Raw genomic sequence first — 22,666 nt, 5'->3', positions numbered from 1 at the left:
TCCTAAAGTTTAATAAATTATATAAAGTATTTCGGTTAGCTGAATTAATTTTTATTCTACTTACTTGTTTTATATCTTATTTATTTTGCCATTTGACAAAATTGATACAAAAAATTATTAACCCTAACATTTACTCGCAACACAAGGTGAACACACCTCAACCTAGGAAATCTACTAAATTCACAGAATAAAAATTTCTTTATTAATCGAATGCTGCACAAATTATTTCACAATTAAAGAAGAACTTTTATACTTACTTTTACATAGAAAATGTATAGAAATTTATCAACTTTTACTTAATTATAAAAAACAAAATTATAATATATAATGTTGGGGTGTAAAATATACTTTAAGTAAGTAATTACGTTAAAAAAAATCATGCGAATAATATAGAGTAAATTTATACAATGGCTATACAATGGTTGAAACGTAGTAAACGTAATAATTATAATATGACCAATTGGATCGAGTAAAAATCTTTTTTGTTAATTATTTACTATGCGAAGCAAAGTTTCTTCTAATTTGGTAAAAATTTAACTTCAACAAAAGTAATATAATATCAATATATTGTGAACGTATATACATAATTATATACAATATGTATCTCGAGAATGTTATATTTACATAAACTGAAAATAATATTCATTGCCTAGAACCTTATTTACAATTTACAATATATACAAGGTACTCTGCAGCAATCATAATTCTTTTGTCTTGTTGATTTTTAGACTAATGGTTACAAATACCACAGGTGTATTTTCTTTCGAATTACCTCTTCTCACACTATTCATATTGATGCGTTATTTTATTGATTCGCTCTATTTTATCAGCTTCCGACACCTCAATTCCATCGCTAGAAACGCTCTCATATTAGGATCTTGCACCTTCTCGAAGATGGTTTTTTGCAGATCTATGTCGGATCTCTCTATCACGTTACTCAATTCTTCCGCATATTTAATCCATACGCAATTCGTGCACCCTGACATGCAGCAATTGGTCGGCTCCGCCAAATCGCCAATTGAAGTTTCCTTTGCTTGATCGACCCGATCCTCGTCATCTTTTCGTATCGACATATTCCGCCGATAACAATACAGTCTTTTAGTAACAAATAGTCTCGATCGAAGCGTGGAATTCATTTGTTTTAATTCTGGGCAAGATGCATGCTATGCAGTAAAATTGTTTTTAGAATGATTAGATTAACTTAGATGAGATAACTGCTTGGTTTTTGCTTATGAATAACGTTGGAATAAATTCAAGGAAGTCTTATCTAACCTCTTGTTGGAACAATAACATTTAGGACGTTCGAACCATAGATGTAATATGCTAGATAGATGGAATCCCGTTTTATGAAGAATAAGGGCTCGATTCTTGAATTAATTTGCAAGAGAAACGTATGATTGGCTATCACATTGTTCTTAGCCAATCAACTTGTAGATTTTTCATAAGAACGGAATTTGCGCACACGTTTATCTTTCCAGACAGCACGCATGTCCAAAATCGGGACACTGGATTGTGAATGAATTGAGCTAAGTAGCAATAAAATGTGATTGGCCGCGTTCAGCAGACACAACTGTTGAGTTTGTCTTATCAATACTCTGCGTTGATTGGTTGGTTCTAAAAGTAAGAGCCAATCACGTTTGACTGCTACTTAGCAGCTTGGTCTGCTGAACGCGCTCATTGGCTCTTATCTTTAAATCTTTAAATCCAACCAATCATATTTAGCGGTCGTGCTACTGAATGCACCCAAAATTCTTTAGAAATTTTAGTAAGAAGTTTATAAGGTTCCTATATATAGAGAAAATAGATTATTTTCGTCCCTAGAAAATGAACGTTTGTAAACAAGCTGTTTACGCGGCCACACGGGCCACGTGCGAGCGCGAGGCGAAAGACGCGGATTGACGGAACGAGAGAACGAACAAAACGCGAATATGGGCCGCAAGATACCGGGGAAGAAGCATCGGGGTGTCAAGGATCCCGAGAAGCAGCGCGCTAAGCGCATGGCGGAGTGAGTTACTAAGTAAAGTTGGAACTTGAGCGATGAAGTTTAGATGATTTGTATACTGAGCTAGCAGCGGATTTTAGGTTAGAATTGTGCACAAATACGGCGCCGAAAAACGTGGACGAGCAGGCGATCCCGAAGAGCCTGGAGCGCGTGATTAAATTGAAGGAAGCTGCGAAGACCAGCGGCAACATCTCGAAGAGGAAACGAAAGAAAAAGAATGCGCTTATCTGTGTGGGGCTGCAGCATCATAAACCAAATCCAAAAGGAAAGCCAGAGAAAGTTACACCAGTATTTCAACAGCGACCAGGCGAGTCCGGTAGGCAATTCATGCACAGGGTGTCCAAAGAAACGCATGATTTTCTCAAGGAAATAGCATTTGAGAAGAAGTATGGTGTCCAGATTGAACGGGATTCGAATACTGGCGAAATTCAAGGTTTAACAAAATGCAAACGTGAAAAGGATGATGTAGAAGCGTTACAAGCGAAGCATAAGAATATTACCAGGAAAAAGAAGGTAGCTGAGCCTTCAGCTACCTTAACAAAAAGCGATAAGCGGAAACTGAAGCTGCGTATGAAGAAAGAAAAGGAACTGGAAAATCGTGATGAGTTTGAGAGGCTGCAAGACAAGGTTATTTTTGGCGAAGTTGCCCACGAACCACCCAGATTAAAAATCAAGTCCAAAAAAATGGATGAGAATAGAAAGCCGAAGAATTTATTGTTGAGTTCGTTATTGGAAAGTCCTAAAGAGGTTTCTTCTGCTCCTAAAGTGATTAATCGTTCTGGAAAGAGGAAACATTTACCTGAAACAGAAAGAAGAAGACTAGAGAAGAAACAGAGTGAAGCTATTGCAGCCTACAGACAATTGAAGTCTCAGCGATTGGCTAATAGAAGCGACTAGGGTATGTTTAAAATATACAAAAGCAATAAATTGTGTTTCAATAAAGCATATATTTGATTGTTTCTTTTTTAAATTTATTTTCCTGATTTTATTGCGTTACGATTATATGTTGAATGTGAGTCGAATATGAAGGATAAAACTCTTATAACGAAATTAATTGAAGTTTCTTGAAGTTAGATAATGTCCCGAAGCTTTTTGTATCTCTTAATAATAATTTCTTTGCGAAAGAACACGAACATTTTATCGAATCCAAGTTTCTTGCTAAAAAATAAGAGCGATGAAATTCCTTCTATAATTCGGATGTATTTAGCCTGTGGTCCAGACGAAGGGCTCGAGCCTCTCTTCTACTGGCAACAGATTGTTAAGCGTTTCGAGGCTCTCGAGGGTTTGATTGAGGAGCGAATGGCATCTAGTGAGCTGACGGCTGAGATCGTGCACTTTGTTCATCTGCTCCGCGAACCTAGCGAATCTCTTCTGTCGATCCACAGCGAGATTCAGCACTTTGCCAAATTCCACTTCCATATTGGTACACAAAGTGGCTTGCTCGGCTGCTATTATCTGCGCATTCGTATTGAGATGATGTTGATAACGCGCGCACAGATTGAACAGACCGACAGGATCAAGCCTCTCCAGGACCTCTGGATCGCGTACACCCGGTGGTAGGTTCAACGTGCCACGCATGATCGGCAGGAACATCGGGATACTCTGTAGTTTCACTATGTCAGGATCCTTGTCTGCTGTAGGGTCTGCTTGAGCTGGCTTCACCACTACGATATTGTGTGCCCTGTTGTCCGTATTCATTTTCCTGTGACTTTTAACAGATGGAAAGAGATCAAATCAAATGAAATCCTACGTAACATAAAATTGTTATAAAATATGATTTTTGAAGGTGTTGATTTTTTTATTACAATTTTCTGATAGAGTAAATATTATCTAATAACGAAATATTACGTGACACATAGTGCATTCTTTCTTTACATATATTTATAAGTATAAAAAATAAGAATATTATGAGAACGCCTTGTTACTTGGCATACTTAAAGAATATTACTATCTTCTTAATATGTAATTTTTCATTGGAAATATTTGAAGAGTTGTTGAAAATTGATATTTTCTATACAACCCGATGATATCTACTTGTGATTTGTTGTGCCTGGGCTGTTTTTCCGCCTCGAAAATTCCCCAGCTCCAATACTCTTCCCTCTGTAGAGTTGTGATTGTTTGTTCGTCATCTTTGGTGAATCTCCGATAGGTCGATTCACTGTATAAGAAATATACGGCAGGTCGGAATCAGAACAAATGCTGGCGCCAGGACTGATACACCTTGGTGGAGTATCCTCTGGCACTCTCTCACGATTTGGAACGCTTTTGCCACGTCTGAGTTGACTCGTCCTTGTTTTTCCACTGTTGGCACCTTGGTTACTATTCTGAGAGCTTTGCTCGGACCCCATTCTCAGATCTTTTAAACCTTACGGAACTTCAGGAAACAGAAGTGTCTGTAAAAACTATGCACTTCAACCAAATTACAGTATATTCGATATATTTTACGATATTTAACGTTTTTTTTTATCACCTTTGTGGATCACAAGTTTTGCAAATTTTATTGAAGTCTGTAATGGTTAGGAAAATCAATATAAAACACTTTTGCGAAATATCAGAACATTTAAGTGTTTAATTACAGTACATTCAATGTGTTTAATAAATTTAATAGCATTTGATATATTCTCAAGCTATTTTTTGCAGATTTTACGAAAGTATCGATATTTGTTGGTATTGTTTACGTCTTCTCGTAACACGTCATTGTTGTGAGAATGAATTGAAGTTAATCACTAAGAAGTTACATGAATACACTGTATAAAAATTTTTATTTTATGCTTGATTTATGCTTATTTGTTGCTATTTAATATATTCACTCATTTCATGTGTGTTTTATATATGGATGTATTTATGCTTTTGAGTTACTTTTATTTCGTGTTCCATAACATTGATCTGTCCACGGAAACGTCACTTCAAACGTCAATCAACGTCACTTTTCTATATATTGACCATTAACTATAAAATTATAGTGAGGAATTCGATAGTCAGATGCACGATAATTCTGCCATCTTGTATCGAGTTAGTAGATCTGTTCGCGTTGCCGTTTTTGCACTTAGAATTTAGGATTTTTGCTTTCTTTTTCTCTAACTCCCAATTTAATGTATATTTATCTTATTTTAAGTGCAGGAATTTTTAGGAATTTTAAGCAATACGGACAAATCTAGTATATACTACACCCGTAGACAACGATTCGTTCCATACTACCTGACTAGTGAAACAAATCCGAAAGATGTCTACCCTGTTCCATCTTCCATCTAGTAGATTTATATATGTACGCGTCACGTATATATACACATACGATATAATTTGGGTCGATCGTTGTCCTTAAAAAATTTTTTTACAAAATATTATTAATGTGGTTTGAATTTAAACATAGACATAGGTTTTTATATTTAAATCTATGTCTAGGTTTAAATACAAACCACTTATCTTTTGAAAATTTTGAAGTCTTTATTTTCTACTCCGTCGATAAATTACCAGTCATTTTATAAAAATTTGTATGACCTCATCAGTATCTGCTAGTATATAAACATCAACAGTAAAAATAAATAATAGAAGAATTTGTATTATTTTATAAATTACAGTTGTCAACAAGTTTATAATTTTTGATAAAAAAGAAATTAGTTGCAATGTAGCCTGAAAAAAATGTATTACATATTAAAACTGAATTTTGAAGAATTACAGAAAAATTAACTATAAATGTTATTTTAATATATTTATATCTATTAACATCTTTTGCATATTCTTAGCTTTTCCATATTTTAGCTTTTATTTATTTTATACTTTTTTATTTCTTATGTTTTTTATTAATTTAATTTTTTGTTTATTTTATTTTTTAGATTCAACGCTTGCCAGAATGCATACTGATACATATTTTATCTCAGTATATAATTTCTTTTACGAATCTAAGAGAGTCAAGGCTGTGTACCTATATGCATGGAGTGGAAGATACGAGAACGTATCTTCCAGGAAATTTACGACGATGCGTGGTATTATTCGCAACGTAAATTATAGTTATCATTGTAAAGTAAAGTATTATTGTCATGGAAATTAGATCGCAAAAAGCATGAAAGTCAGTGCAACTGATAAAATTGTATCTATTCTTGTAAATATATGTGTTGACATTTATGTTCCTTTTAACGTACATCACACGTCACTTTGCAATTCTAACAATATTTTTCACATATATTTATTATTTACACAGTTTACGTAGCGCATCAGTTTCTCATATTTATTGTATCTATTTTTTACTTGTCAGAGAAATCTTTCAAATTTTTAGAAATTTTATTGCAAATGACATTAAATCAATAAAGAATTATTGAGCATGCGCGTATTTTTTAAAGATAAAACAGATTATAAGATGTGATTGACATTTTTTTAACGAGAAACTTTGCCTGTAATTGGTGGTTAAAAAAATAGTTGCTTTTATTATTCGGTGTATTCCGTTAACTACGTATGTATACGTAATATAGATTGTATAAAAATTTATTCTCTTTTTCGCTAATTATACACAACATAAAATATAATTAAAATAGAATCTGATTAATGTAATGGAGTAAAAAATAATTAAATTTTAACTAATACACCTGAGAATTGTTAAAACACATATAATAGAATGGAGAAGAATATTAAGAGATAAAAGAAGAGAAGGAGTCGTCATGTTATATCATAAGTATAATAATATGTAATGCAAATATATAAAGTTATACATGATTTTATTTTTATGTTTATAATAATAAATATATGAATAAAAACATTTGTATAGAGAACATTTTCTGTTTTCTACGTAACAATATATAAAAATATAAAGAGATTGAGTGTATCTTGAAACGAGGTGAAAATCACAAAAGTGAACAGATTTACCAGATTTTGACAAATAAAATCGTGGATACTCTAGTGAATTTCCCCACTTTTGTAATTTTTATCTCGTTTCAAGATACACAATCGACTCCCAAATGTGTGTATGCAAAATGTTTTTTCGAAAATCATAATTCAACATTAATTCATAAATATACAGACAACATTTCCGAATACATACATTTTACTCTCGTAAGTTAATTTAATAACGATTCATATCGGAAACTATCTGTCTATCTATTACGATAAAAGACGATTTGAAGAATCTGATAAAATGTGATAAGACAATAGCGAGACGTCACGAGAGAGTTGATCTGCCAAGCAAATAATCAAACGACCGAATTTTCGCCGCAAGGTTTCTATGTTTGCCCACACTTTTCTGCATACAAAACGTGCGATCAAGAGATTTTCTATTTTCGCGAAACATTTAAAGTGTGAGAAATCCCGAAAATATATTAAATCTTATGAATTAAAGAAAGCAAGGTTCATATAAGTTATGCATTTATGTCAATATAAATAATTGTAAGAAATATTTTTTGTCAAGAATGTCTTATTGATTGAAGGTTCAAAGAATAGAGACATGCGAGCTGTATATGCTGGGTCCTAGATAACACAATGTTCAAAATCGGGACATAAAGCGTCTTAATGACGTCATTAAGACGTCTTATAATATGTCGGTCTAAAAAAACGTTTTAATGACGTTTTTAAGACGTTTTATATCCCAATTTTGGGCATTATGTTATCTGGGGTATATATATGTACACTTCTTTCAAATCTTAAAATTGGTAACACATTATTGAAAGACATATATTTCTTATAATTATCTATATTTATTGCAATTGTTTGCAATTTTTATTTTATTAGATAAAATACATACGTTATCTAAATAAAGTTTTTTATTTATTTCTCATTTACATCTTCCATTTATTATACTTTCATTGCTGATAAATATTTTATTATTGATTCATGATGGTTTCAGGAATATACGAAAAAAAAGAAAATTTGCGAAAAATAAACTTACGTAAATGGCACAATAAAAAAAATGAAATAAAATATTCAGACGTGTTTGCACATTTGTTCACGAATTATATTTTCGCGTTGAATCGCGAAACCCGTTACACTTGTAAAAATACTTGTTTCAGAAAGTTTATATCGAAATGTTATTTTAGCGAACATTTTACACGCCTTGCGGCAACGATTCGTTAATTAACAAAGCCGTCATGGAATGACGCAAAATATTATGCAAATTTTCACCAGTTCGCTAATATGTATGAAACATTTTCTGCACATTTTTAATCACGTTTTTATTATCATTATACTTACATACAAATTAAATATTTATTTTATGTAAAATAAAAATTATTCTTTTAATCATTTTTATCAATTTTAATTAATTTTAATTATTAAGTATTTTATTATATATTTACTCATTATTTATTATATTTAATTTATAATATATGATAATTTTGATTTATTACAATTATTATATATATTTGTGTGGTTTTATTATACATATATAATTATATTTTACTGTACTCTCCTCTCTCTTTCTCTCTTTTTCTCTCTCTTTCGTAATTATATATGTATAAAATGACATATAGAAATCATGCATTACACACAACACATACACACACACACACACACACACACACACACACACACGCGCGCGCGCGCATATACAAACGTTTCAAAATGAATTTCAAGTGGATTTTTGCATTTTATATACTCAAATAAAAGATAAAACTGTAAATCTCTTATTTATTTCATATACATAATATGTCTCGTATTCTCTATGCGCAATCACATACCTGTATCTCGAGTGTCGCGCGGCGCCTTTACGCCTTTCCATTTTTTTTTATGACAACAGAGACGACCGCCTCCTGTTAAAGTTTTGCGCGCCAGGATACGAGCAATTCGAATTTAATGCCACTTTTATGCTCGCTTGCTCGCTCGATTTTTATCTCGAGATTGTGCCTTCGAGGGATGTGACCCTGCGAGCCCTTTCACTCTACTTTTAAGTCACTTTCTGATGATCTATGCCGCTCTATGTTGAGAATGTCTTAACTCCCACAGTTGTTTATTTAAACAATAATAATGGTATTTGATATTCTCGGATAACTAAAAGTTAATAACCAAAAATATATATAGAAAACATACACACAATACGTGTGCGCGTATATGTGATGTGTGTGCATGTACGATTGTCTGTATTATACATATTTATATTATATTTGTGTATATATTTATATTTATATTTATAAATATGTATAATTTTTAAATATTGTTTTATATTAAATTTTTAATATTTTATATGCGACAATCCATTGTACATTATATAAAAGTTGATAAAATGTTAAATGTCTAACAACGTGATATGCATTTGGCGTGAGGTCTGCAGCGATTTAGTAATTTGTCATTGTCGAATGTGTGTTCAAAACGGCAAAGTAATTGGAAATTGGACTCGCCGAGAAATGTGCTGCGTAATACCTTTTTTATGAGCTACAAATGTTCCTTCAGTTGCAATAAATTCGTAGAAAGGTGAAGTAAATTCATGAAATGTAATTGGAAAAATTGGTTTCTAAATTCCCTTTATTCCTTCTACATTCAATAAGTATATTTAAAGAAATAAAACTTTATTCCTTATTATATATGTGTGTATATATTACTACAGTACTTAATTACGCCCGATTATAGATCAACTATACAAGATTGCGATCGATTAGTGATAGAGAATTATTAATTTATTACATTAAACAACAAAAATACCATATTCTACGTTATAAATAGCATATATTGCATTATAAGTATATAAATTATTTATATTACGAACGTATAAATATTTAAATATATAAATTATATTTAATTAATAAAAACTGATGAATATAAAGAAACGGGAAATTTTATTAGAGTACCCCTTTAATCGAGCGTAGCATGTGATTACGAATTCACTTTATATTTCACACATGTACATCAGCGGCGTGCGCTGGCGCGTGGAATGGAGAGTGGCATGGAGGGTTCAAAGAGGGGATAACGCGCGCGGACGATCACGATGACTGAGTGCGCGTCGCGCGACAGTGTACAGCGAGCTGCTGATACGCGAGTTTCGTTTTGCGCCGTGTGCTCCGTCTCGAAAATTGCGCGACCACGTGGTTTTGCACTCCTACGGGATACTCGCCTCGCACCATTGCCACCGTTATATGCATTGCAAGATCGCGTGACGTAAATCGTTCGTAAATCGGAAATCGTGCATCTTGTTTCATTGCAATTCAAATTGACGATTGTCGTCAACATTTACAAAGCTTATTCCTCGATTCTCCACGGTATCGCAACACTGCCAAAAAGAAAAAAAAATTGGAGCCCGTGTAGATATTCGCGAGTGCGATATTTGTGAAATAGTATTTTTTCTGAGGCTTTTACATTGACAAAGTTCAGCTGCGACGTTACGGAAAAGGTGTGTAACAGCTCCGATATATAAAGGTTTTATTTCTATCTTATTAAATAAACAAGCTTTTAATATGCGTACAATTTAATTAAAAGCGTACATATATAATTAAAAGATTAAAATGTTAACAAAACGGCTAATATACCGTAAAAACTCGCAAAAGAATTTTACAACGGCAAAATAGGGAATGTATTGCTTCACATCTCTTCTTTGTTATACGCCAATGAAAATTATTATAATTATGTTATTTTATCAACGAGCTCGAAAGGAGTATTACATTATTTTAATAAATACATTTTAATACGTTTATTTAATACATTTTTATTTTAACAAACATAAACAAAAACCTTTTGGAAGATAATGAAAATTGTTTGACAGATAATGATGTACATAATTATGAAATACGCATATTTCGCGAATTATTTGGAAATAATTATAATGTTACATTTAGAAACAATTTGTCCAAAAATTTAACAAATTTGATTAAATGAAAAAATCGTTTTTTTAGAAATAAATTAAATTAATTTTTAACAAAATTTAAGTCTTTACTCAAAATTATCGGTTTTATCTTGAAATTAAATTGAAAATTAAATATAAAATGCTCCATGATAAACTGATCGACTGAATTTGTTTTTTCGAACTCTGTTACAAATACAAAAGCAGTTATTGCATTCGAAGAAATGTTTATTTCTCCGGTTATAAAGTTAATAAAAATAAACATTTGAAATACGAGTTCTGTTAAATTTATTATTGAAATATGTTGCGTCGCTGATTCGCAAAGAAAATGATACACTAACTACCACTAAATAATTCATAGGAAATGCGCCTTACGCAAAGTAACATATGTTTATTCATATTTTAATTATGCAATAGAAATCTTTTTTAAAGTACTCTTCTTCTCTTTCTCTCCTCTCTCATCTCTCTCTCTCTTTCTCTCTCTCTCTCTCTCTGCAAAAATAATCAGATCTCTTTCTCTCTTCTTGGCACTCTTCTCCTTGAACGCATATATATTTTAGACGCTATCTTCATCTAAGAGTTTGAAATAAATAAAGAGGTTTATTTCTTAAATCTTATATAAATAAATATATATAAAGTTTTTTTTATCTGAATAAAAATATGATACATTTTTTAATTAAATATAATAATTATAATGTATTGTTTTATGCAATTAAAGATCAAGAATATGAAATTATAAACTATAATAAAATTAATTTAATAGATTAAATAAAATACAATCAAAAATTAACATTAATATATATTAATAAAGTTAAAGTTTAATTATTATTAATATTAATATTAAATTTAATAATTAAATTATTGTTTGTATAAAACATAAAATTGAATGGCTAATAATATACAAAGCTTTTATATATTGCGATTATACAATTGTAATTGTGAACTGTTATAACGACATTACAAGTAAACGGAATAAATTGAACGCTGCCTAAATTGAAATAGAAAATTCGCATTATATTGTGAAATTGCAAACTGTGTTTGTTTCGACAATTGCGGTCTGCCGCGATAAACCGCGTAATAACGTCAATTTGCTGGACGACGAACAACGATAAAAAAAACTTGTTCTGAAGTTTGCTCGTGGAAAATAATAGCGTAGGAAGCGGTTAATTGCAAAATACTAGCATATGTCAAAATATGACATAATTAAAAAAAAAAATGCTCCAAAAAGGCATTGGAAAATTTCTGACATTAAATCTAGTCGTAATACGAAAATATTTGTTATATTGAAATACATACAGAATATTAAAGAATCACGATACTACAATTTAAAAAAGAGAGAAATGTTGAAAAAATTATGCTTATAGCTCTTAGATTTTATCTATTATAATATTATAATATATATTCTAATGTATAATACTATCATATTACAAATATAGTTACTTTTATATTAATTAACGAAGTGATATATTTAAAGCCATATAGACTGCTCTATTGTATATTTAGGTTGGTGTCATTAATTAAATGACAGCTCCAGATATATTGATCGTGTTTAAAATTGAGAGCCATATTTTTTACTAAAATTGTTAAAGTGTCATCTTTATTGTCTGTATATACTTCGGTCATATTACGTCAGGCAGAATATCTAATAATATGTTGGCTGTTTATTGTGTGTTGTTTTTGTGATTGCATAATTTCAGAATTAATAATTGAGGCCAAACCGCACCTCTCGTAGAAAGAAGAAAGAGATGTATGAAAATTCGTGTTGCACGTTGAAATTACAAGCAAATACTTAAGTACTTAATTAACCCTCGATTGCTAGTGATGAGTTTGTATCAGCTGTTTAATATATTTTAATAGCATAAGATTTGATTTCAATAGTAACATATTTTATTTTATATCAAATTCTCACATATTTATAAACCTCTTAATATTTAATTATCATATACTTATATATACATATATTTATCAAACATGTTAAAGTAAACAATCTAAAGTATTTTATTATTTTTTTAATTAGTCATGAGAAGTTATAGAGTTTTCTATTTTAATTAAGAAAAGAAATTAAATTTTTACTGAGTGGTGTTATTAAAGAAGGTTATTATAATTTTTTTGTATATTGAAATAAAATCTAGTTAGCTTGTAAAAGCAATTTAAATAAAATTTATACAAAAATATTGTTTTTCTTATTATTTATTAATTTAAGGTGAATTTTGAATAAGGTTAGGAAAGAAATATTTTGAGTTTTCACGGCTATGATGATACTTGATGAGCGTAGGACGTATAGCAGGCGTCTTTGAAAATAGATCCGGCATCGAGAATAGTTCCAGCTGGCCGAAATTCTGATTCTCGGATGTATCTTTTTTTAACCGACTATATACGACAACACGCGTTTATAATTTGTAATATGCAGTTAAATATCTAAATTAATAACTTAATATTGTCTAAAATTTATTGTAAAATTCTAATTGCGAAATATACAATTATAATATAAAATTATTTATACAAAGAATTATTTTAAATTTATTAATATACAACATTAAGTCCTCAGAAGTTATTCAAATATGAAATAAAATATATTAACTTTCTAAATTTTAAATTATTTTTTCTACGGAATTTAATATATATGCATATATAAAATTTATTTGATATTTGTGTCATTTTTTTATAAAGATTTATTCTTTTGCTGATTATATCATTAATAATAGTTTATATATGTATATATATACACATACGCATGTGTGATAAAAATAAATGTATCAATGATTTTGAATATGGTATATTCATTGAAGCATCAGGAAAACACGAAAAAAAACAGACAATTTTATTTTTCTAGTATAGATAAAGAAAAACAGAAAGAGAGAGAAAGCATTTATTCCCCTCAGGCTGTAATAAATACTCGGGTGTTCATGGAATGCACACCTGTACATACAAAAAACGCAATTACTCATCACTGTATTTTTCTAAATTGCTGTCGTTCCATATTTATACCTGCAGTTTATTTTTTTTTAATGAGATTCTGTTTTCAATTTTAGTATTTTTATAATATTAGTATCATTATATTACGTTATATATAAATTGTTATATTACTTTTATTACAATATGTTTAATTATATTAATTATGCAAAAGAGACTGAAAGAAAAATGTTATCTGTATAATAAGTATTTCTGATACATTTTGTCTTCGACTTTAATACACACCTGTACACACAGAAAAAGGTAATAAGAAGGTATATGTATTTTTTCAATTACTTTTGTTTCATTTGCTTGCACATTTGGAGTTTGTTTTTTAATTAGGATTATATTTTTTACTTTAATATTTGAATAATTTCGGTATTCTTGACTAAACATTCATTATTTGAACAGACAATTACGCCACACGCTAATTACTCGCATTATATACCAAGCGAAGCGACTCAAGGTCACTGTGTTTGTCATGTGCCGTGGGTTCTCATTTATGTTTTTTTCGTCACATCAATTAATCTCTATAAAACGTAGGGTTATTGCGATTTAAAGAAAAATTCTTTTTATTTTGCCGAATGTAAAGTTTTAAATTATCTTTAATTGACATTTAATTAACTTTAATTAGTGTTAAGTAATTTTTTTATTAACATTTACAATAGTCAATATTATTGTTTAATTTAATCTCTAAGCGAGTAGAGAGAGTCACAAGCAATATAAGAATTAATAAAATTTACGTATATGTACATATAAATAACATAAAATTTAGTAAATTAAACTTGGCAAAGATCTCAGTCTCGATACGATGGAGAAAGTTGTTGCGAGAAGTTACGAGTGTTATGGGGTACTGTGATTCGCATGATTGGCATTATGCGATGCACGTATCGTTGTCACAGCTCGCCGTGCAATATGTCTCAGTTTGCGACGCGGATAAGACCGCATCTCCTTGATTAGGCTTTATCTCGTCCACCCACAGCACAGCGGCGCGGATATTAAGATGAACAAGCGTAACACGCGCGCACACACTGCGAGATCCATTATAGTGATTGCACACGTCTATATACCTTAAGCTCGTTCTAAAGAAAGATATACCCAGCACAATCGGTAACTTTTTCGAGATACTTTTTTCTTCAAATTGATCGTTTACTGCTTGAGATGAAAGTAAAGATATATAAAATTGATTATCATCATAACGCGTTATCGCTTTAAGTATGTCATAATTAAAGTTTGAGCATGTTAAGAAAATGAGTTGTCCAGCGTCCCACAAAATCTGTAGATCCATCTAGCTCCGATCATTTCTTTGTTCGTAGTTTACTTAGTTCGAAGTTTTCTTTCATCTTGCCGGGCGAGTGCAATTTCCCGCGCGAGCAGATGACGCGGATGAAGCGCGATCGTCAAGATACAACTCACGGAAACTCCTCGAAGAAACACTTAGATGAAACACTGACGCAACTCTTTATTGTATCTCGTATTGCTATTGTTTCAAAGATTTCATCTCCGTTGTACAGTATAAAATTTTTTAGATGAGTAGAAATATATTATCTGGTCGAATACACAGATATAATAATTAATATATTAATTTTATAATTATATATTATACGTATAAACGTACGTAATTCTGAATTCTTTACAAAGAAAAGAGGTAAGAGAGATTTTATGTAAAATTCTATAAAAATTTCTATATAAAATTTTCTGACCTTGTCCTTTATTATTTCACAAAATATTCATTTTTTAAAGATTTTAATATGTGGATTAAGAGGAAGAAAATTGATTTATACAGAAAAATTTGGACATAAAAAAACGGACATAAGGTTAAAACATTTTTGATTCTGAAAACTTTCACATTTAAAGAAACAAAGTTTTCTAACTTATGTTAATTAAACGTTTGTTACTTGATTTGATATTATCTATTCTTCAAGTCCCGAAACAAATTTTTTTAATGTTATAAAGCTTATGAATAAAAAACAGTATATGTAGTTGCAAATTTCATTCTTTAAAAAGCATATAGGTTTTTGTTTAAAGCATATAAATCGATTATTTGAACTATCTCGTTATTTTGTATGTAAGAGAACATCAAAATAAGACCGAAACATGAATATTTTATGAGATATTTCATATTTTATGTCGGACTAAAGTATAAAATATCTCGCAAACAATTCAAATTTTGACCATTTATATGTGATTATGCATTCATGATTTTATATCAAAGAATATGAATAATAACAAAATTTTTAAGTATAGTAACATTTTTTCGAAAATTTGACGGAATTACGTCGCCGATTTATTTTATACACATTGTGAATTGACTTTGGCAAAGACAAAAGACTTAGAAACGAAATGGAACAATATGTGTAAAGGAAAAGCGAGCAAACAATTGATGGCACGTGCGGAAAATTGCCTTATGACGCTCCACGTCGTCGACGCCACGGCATTACACGGCGATTTCCATTGGGTGTAAAATTCGTGTTCTTCGTTCTTTTTCTATCTTTTTCCGCAACACAGATGCAATTTTCCGGTTTTTCTCGTTTTACATCTCTTGTCTTGCGAGACGTGAATTAAAAATTTGCATTGTAAGAAATAACGTAACTTAATTATAATTTCTTGCGCAATAATACCTCCTCTTTTCTACGTACGCAAGGATGATTCTAAACAAGACGAAAACACATTTTTTCTAAGTATAAATAGAACAAGACGATTGAAAAAATTTTTGTTGTATTTTGTATTTTTAAAAATTTTTATTTTTATTATGGGTTGATATTTTTTCCACTGATGATGCATTTATAGATCACACAAGAACGTAGCCGATTATTTACATATTATTATTGAAATAAAATATTTTTATATAAATAAATGATTAGTTAATAGATAAAAGATTTTTTATATTAAAATTAACGAGTAACAAGAAAAAGTAGGTTTTGAGAGTCAAACGGAGACTCACAGTCAGTCAACGGTTGACAACCGGACGAACCAGCTGTTATTTGGAACCAGGTCTGTTCTTTCATTGTCTCGCGATTATATAAATCATCGCCGCTTAAAAATCATCTCACATTGTGAGTTTCCGTTGTCTTTCTTAAGACTTTAGTTTGTCAATCTTATGTTCTCTGGACTTAGTTTAGTGAATGGATTTCACTTCTCTCCGCCGATTAGTCTCAATTTACATTTTCTCAATTTTCTAGTCTGAATATTTTGTAGACTAGAATATTGGCGGAATTTTTCTGGTATTTTTCTCTTGAAAATTATACTATCTTTGAATATTCAATTTTTTAACTCACCTTATGCTCGTCGAAGAGCTTGAGATTATTTAATTTATCTACCTATTATTTATTTATTTACTTATTTATTAATGTCTGTGAAGTTGAAGAAGATTTATTACTGCATCGCTGGCTCAAAATAGAGTGGAAACGTACAATTTATAATTTGTGTTAAATTGTTAATTAAGTATTACGTAGCGTCAACTCACGCACAATTAACCGCATGTTTGACTTTCAAAGCCCACTTTCCTTGTTACTCAATGATTTTTATATAGTTTGATGGAATATTAAATATACTTTTATATTATCATAAAGTTGTAACACACAGTTGAAATTATTAATTGTTAGATTGTTAATATAATTTAATTTGAAACTATATTCATAAGACACATTGAAAAGCGATAAACATAAACGGAGATAAATGTTCTTCGAAATTAGAATAATGTGATAAATTTTATAATATAAATCATTGTTTATTGAGCATGTTATTCTAGATAAAAACCTTGGTCTATGCTGGAAACTGTGTTTCAAACTAACAAGAATATAGGAGTAATAGGTATGCTGAAAATTTAATGAAAAGTATAAGAGCTAGACACTGCCATGTAATAATTAATAACGATAGACTTTATAAGTAACAACGAGTATATTGAATAATCTTTTAAATAAAAAAAATTTTAATTTTAAGACAATGATGTAAATGAATATTATATATTCTTATGACAGTCTATGCCAAAGTAAATTTACATTCTTTTTTCATGGAACATTCCTTTCAAAGTGCAATTCTTTTTACATAAATCAATTCTCGTTATTTTACATGTAAAATTATTCAGATATTGTAAAATTATAAAAAAGTGAGCATTTTATGATATATTTCATTTTTTTTTTCATCGTAATATACCTATTTCGGTGTATGAAATGGGAGGAAGTGTGAAATATTTTGTAAAGTGTAAAATTTCGTATTTTGTTTTGATGTTCTTAGTATTATATGGAGGAAAGTCTCTTATTATGAGATACCACATCTATTTTGCGTGATTACCGGAAGTTTATGTGCAAAATTGAAAACTGTAGTAGGCGAGTGCATGTACAATCGAATAATGAATTTTCCACTAGATAGGTTTTACTCTAAGGGCAATAAGTTCATGATGAAACCAACAGATAGAACCTATTAGTTTAGCAGAAACCTCGCTATCTCATAATAGGGGACTTTTCTCTATAAAAAGATAAATTAAAATATGATACAAAAGAATCTTTATTTTTATATACAGAATGATAAAAATTCATTAATTTAAAAAATAATTTTATTTAAAAGAGAAATGTAGTTAAATATTAATACATATATAAAATATTAAAAGAATTTTCTAATTTCATGCATACTCTATACATATAATGCGTATGGAATGTGCATGTATATAATAAGATTATGTACATGTGAAGACTTATTTAAACAAAAAATGTATAAATTATATAAACTATAATATCAAAATATTTGTTATTAACATACGTATATTTACACATACATTAATTTTATTTTTTTAAATTTACCTGAATATTTTAACAGTTTTATCACTTTATTTTATCGGATCCTCTTTGAAGCTATTTGTCGTTCAATTATCATCTTCCTGCAATTCGTAAACATCGTTAACATAAATTTACTTTACAATTCACAAAGACGTTTTAAATGCCCTTTGAAGCTACAAACAATAGATAAATTATTCATAAACAATTGAAATGACAATATGCATTTATTTGACTCGATTATCGTCATCTTCATCGATTCAATCATCTTTTACGTTGCAATTTGTTTATCAAATGTTCTCAGAGGTGTCGAGAGGTCAACATAGCGCCAATTAGTAGATTGCGTTTCGTCGAGTGGAAATCAGAATCTCTCTTATTCTTTTGTTTCAGAGAAGAATATTACTTTGGGCGGGAAGCTTTAAAGCCTGTTTAAAAAGTATTTGTTATATTTATTTTAAGAAAATTAATTTAATTTTAATATGCTTTAATTTTAAATAACTAATTTTCAACATGTTACATACGTATTAAAAAAGATGTAGATTATTTTTTCTTTTTTTCTATTTATTTTTCTTTTTTGTAAACGGTATGTTCAATGTAAGGAAATTATAATTGCTGGCAAAATTACAAAAATTATAAATTTATTAAAAGAACCTGCAAGCCCCAGCAACTTTAGCAACTTTAAATTGAATTAATTATCTTGACTATATGAGATGAACCAGCCAAATTGAAACCGGGATGATATGTACATACATGAGTATTTTTATAAATACGTGTCAGACATATTATAAACTAAAATCTTAAAAAAATCTATAAATGATCAACGAAATAACGATAAACAGTGGCAATTATAGTAATAATTTATCAATTTTTGTTTTAATTTTTATAATATCTACAATACAAAATAAAAATTCTTTCCAGATATTTGAGCGTCTCCAAAAAGTTTATATATATAAGATATCCTATTTAAATATTGTATTGATAGATATTGCATTATATGATATTATTACTTTTATGAGCATCATCTTAAGGAAAAAATTCATAAAATTATTGTTCGTTTTTCTTTCCTTTATGCAACAGAGTTCCGATAAAAATCTTTCCAACGATATTTTTTAAATGCTTGCACTGCAGCATACTAACAATCTTTCATTCCTTAGTCGTGTTATCATCACTTTATTTTGTTTCCCGGTTTCTAGCAACATATCTCTCGCTTTTCAGCGTCGTGTTATCATTGCTTTATCGCTTTTGCTATGATATATCCAAGGGCACCAGTTGTTCTTTCGGATAACCAAGAAAAAAGACTAGCGACTTAAGAGATTGAGATATCGAAATAGTCACAAATTTCAATGGAAAAATTTTACCTTTGTGCAAAGTTTTACAGTTTAATGCATTTCGAATTTATATTAAAAATATATATATAGAATTGTCTTCTAAAATATTCCGGTTATTAATATAAGAAAGTTACAAATATAACATTACATGTAATAATTTTTAACATTTTAATATATTTTATTAATATATTATTTATTATTAATATATTTTAATTTTGATTCGTTTTTTTCTTTTTATTGTCACCACAAATAAGCTTTTCTAGATGAATAGATACCTAGTCCTTGAAAGAAAGGAGAATAAAATCATGCAAATACTCGAATTAGCGACTCGAATTTCAAATTCATCCATCTTCCATGATTCTAATCCTTCTAGTCGATCCCTCAGAAAGTTGATGAAAGTCAATCCAGTTGAAAGCTCTGTATTTTCATTCCGCCGAGAAATTGATTCGTTTTGACTCTTGTTGATTTCTAAGATTTTTTTTTCGTTTACTCACTTGTATGAAAAAAAGAATGTAATGCATATTTGACACATACGCACACACAGAGGAAACATATCAGAAATTTATTGTATACAGAGTATTCTATTTTAAATAGCCGAATATCTCGAAAACTAACCATCCTGACAAGCAATAACTATAGAGGAAATTATATATTATTTTTAAAAATTCCTACAATTTGATTTTAAAAAATAACAATAACCTTTATGTCAGATCTTGAAAATTTGATTTTTTTTTCAAAAATTGATTTTACTATTATTTGTATCTCTTCCAGACCATACAACTTTTGTCTGAAACATTTTTGCCTGCCTGCAGGCTCAGCTTTCGAGATATTTGCTTGAACTGTTTAAAATAAGACATCCTGTATATATTCTAAATTACTTACATTATAAATTATACCTAATGATACTTATTATATCAAATCGCATTTTTTTTATAAGTAAACAGAAAGAAAAAAAATATCCTAGAAGTCAACAAGAGTTAAAAAAAATGTGTTTTAAAAAAATTCGATATATTAAAATACAATTGAAATACACAAAAGATAAAAAGTTATAGTTTTGATAAATAAATGAAAATGTTTAGAATAGCGATAAATCGATAAATGTTTGTTTTCTTGCAAGATGCATTGGAGGGAGCAAAACATCGTTTCATTCGACATTAATGTTTGTATTATTAATATTTGCATGATAATTGGCAGACTAGCACCAACGTTACTCTTGCACCAAATAAACGTAGCTCGTCGTTTGTTTATCAAACACAGCAATTATAAACATATCAAACGCTCGTTTTATAATTAAGCGAATTCGCACAAAATCCACAATATTTCGTGTAAAACAATGCACGGCGATTTTGTAACTGCTAAGTACATTAAGTAACTTTATTTTTTTTGCTAGTTGTGAGATTATCTTAAGATATTCTAGTAACATCGTAAATTTTCTTAATGATTTGCTATGTAAGATCGCGTATTCAAAAAAAATTATTTTAATTGAAAAATTTATGTGGAACTTAAAATTTACAAAATTTTTTTATATAATGTAATATGATTAAAATCTCTATTTTTAAACTAAGACAATTTTTGTGAGAAATATAAATAGAATAAAGACAATGTTAAATAATGCAAAAGATATTGTAAAATGCATTATTTTAGAAATATCGGGAGCATTTAAAATGTCAACTTGAACAAAATAACTTTGAAAGTGTGACGGATCCCATTAAAATTTAACGAGATAGATGATTTGATCTAATAAAAGTAACATCATGCTGTGATAATAAAAGTTAATAGACAAAAAGATCGACCATCGAATCTCTTCGACGAGTGAATGAGAGCGTAACGCGAGAAATGCATTCAGGTTTCCATAAATTTGTTGTTGTGTAAAACAGTCAATTTACATTGAGACAGAGAAGAGCGTATCATTGGAAAATTGAATGAAAATTCTGTTGTTTTAAAAAGACGTAAATTTAATAACGTATAACATTGTATAATATATACGTTGATATATATAGTATATTTATTAAATATTATGTATTAAATATATGAGATATATTATTTTTTTATATTATTACTGTGTGAAGTATATAGATGAGAGAGAAAAAATGTATCTTTTTCTTATTAAAAAAAATTAATGCATAATGGAGTAAATATGTATGTATATTAGCATGGGAAAGTGATACAAATGCGAAAACTGAAATTTGCTCGAGCTTCTTATGCAAATAACGAGACGTTTCTTTTATAATACATTTACTGCATTCATCTCGGTTAATTGCATCGGCGTGTTTAATTGCGTACCTCCCTGTTAAATGCACCGACCGTAAAACGCGCGATTAAATGCGCGCCGATTTCTATCGCTGTGTCACGTCTTATAAATGAGATGATTCTATGGGATATAACAGTAAAATATGTACACACGATATGATATACGTTTTGCATTATTTTATAATTATTGATTTGATTGATTATAGCAGGTCGGTAATGATATAAACCTTGGAACTATATATTATATTTTTGTACACGTGGACCATACACTGCACCGTAAAAAGTATATAAAATTATATAAAGCATAAAAATCGCGTGATTTATTACGAAAATGTACACATCTCCATTTCATACATATATTATATATCAGTTTTACATTTAATATGTGATTTTTATACTTAATTTTTACACTTTATGTAATTTTAATTTTTTTGTAATACCTAGATATAGATTTTTCAGATCCATTCAAATATTTTTAATTATAACTGGTAAAAATTTATATTTTTCAACGAATTTTTTTTAGAAGAATAAATATGATAGAATACGATTGTAAAATCAAACTTTGTTAAATTGTGAAATATAAACGTTTAAAGAAGAAGAAATTTTTAAGAAT

At 29.3% G+C, this 22,666-nt stretch overlaps 4 protein-coding genes across 7 annotated transcripts in view; 2 read left to right on the top strand and 2 right to left on the bottom strand.

Moving 5' to 3' along the window:
- Positions 1–609: 609 nt before the first annotated feature.
- LOC112463821 lies at positions 610–1,487 on the bottom strand. Its single transcript, XM_025030432.1, has 2 exons — positions 1,273–1,487; positions 610–1,163 (listed from the first exon to the last, which is right to left on the bottom strand). Exons 1-2 carry the CDS (start codon positions 1,291–1,293, stop codon positions 819–821), a joined length of 366 nt encoding a protein of 121 aa, XP_024886200.1. The 5' UTR covers positions 1,294–1,487; the 3' UTR covers positions 610–818.
- Positions 1,488–1,782: 295 nt separating this feature from the next.
- On the top strand, positions 1,783–2,867 carry LOC112463819 (coiled-coil domain-containing protein 137). Its single transcript, XM_025030427.1, is given in 3 exon segments — positions 1,783–2,005; positions 2,083–2,842; positions 2,844–2,867. Coding segments are annotated over 3 exon segments (861 nt in total). The 5' UTR covers positions 1,783–1,928.
- Positions 2,868–2,929: 62 nt separating this feature from the next.
- On the bottom strand, positions 2,930–5,151 carry LOC112463820 (BLOC-1-related complex subunit 5). 3 transcript variants are annotated; one of them, XM_025030431.1, is made up of 4 exons: positions 4,862–5,150; positions 4,473–4,509; positions 4,037–4,395; positions 2,930–3,710 (listed from the first exon to the last, which is right to left on the bottom strand). In XM_025030431.1, the coding sequence occupies exons 3-4, from the start codon at positions 4,348–4,350 to the stop codon at positions 3,206–3,208; spliced, it is 819 nt and encodes a 272-aa protein (XP_024886199.1). In that variant the 5' UTR covers positions 4,351–4,395; positions 4,473–4,509; positions 4,862–5,150; the 3' UTR covers positions 2,930–3,205. The 3 variants fall into 3 exon arrangements, with proteins under 3 accessions (XP_024886199.1, XP_024886198.1, XP_024886197.1); XM_025030430.1 differs by having other exon boundaries at positions 4,037–4,376; positions 4,473–5,151; XM_025030429.1 differs by having other exon boundaries at positions 4,473–5,150.
- Positions 5,152–9,938: 4,787 nt separating this feature from the next.
- LOC112463818 overlaps positions 9,939–22,666 on the top strand; it is a 59,792-nt gene continuing 47,064 nt past the window's right edge. For both annotated transcript variants that reach the window (XM_025030426.1, XM_025030425.1), the window contains exon 1: positions 9,939–10,304. The gene's annotated coding sequence lies outside the window, so the exon portion shown is untranslated. The remainder of the gene's footprint in view (positions 10,305–22,666) is intronic.

Source organism: Temnothorax curvispinosus, unplaced genomic scaffold (assembly GCF_003070985.1).
Source record: "Temnothorax curvispinosus isolate PA1 unplaced genomic scaffold, ASM307098v1 QBEX01013686.1, whole genome shotgun sequence".
In the NCBI taxonomy this organism is placed as follows: domain Eukaryota; kingdom Metazoa; phylum Arthropoda; class Insecta; order Hymenoptera; family Formicidae; genus Temnothorax; species Temnothorax curvispinosus.
This window is presented reverse-complemented; position numbering and strand designations above follow the sequence as displayed.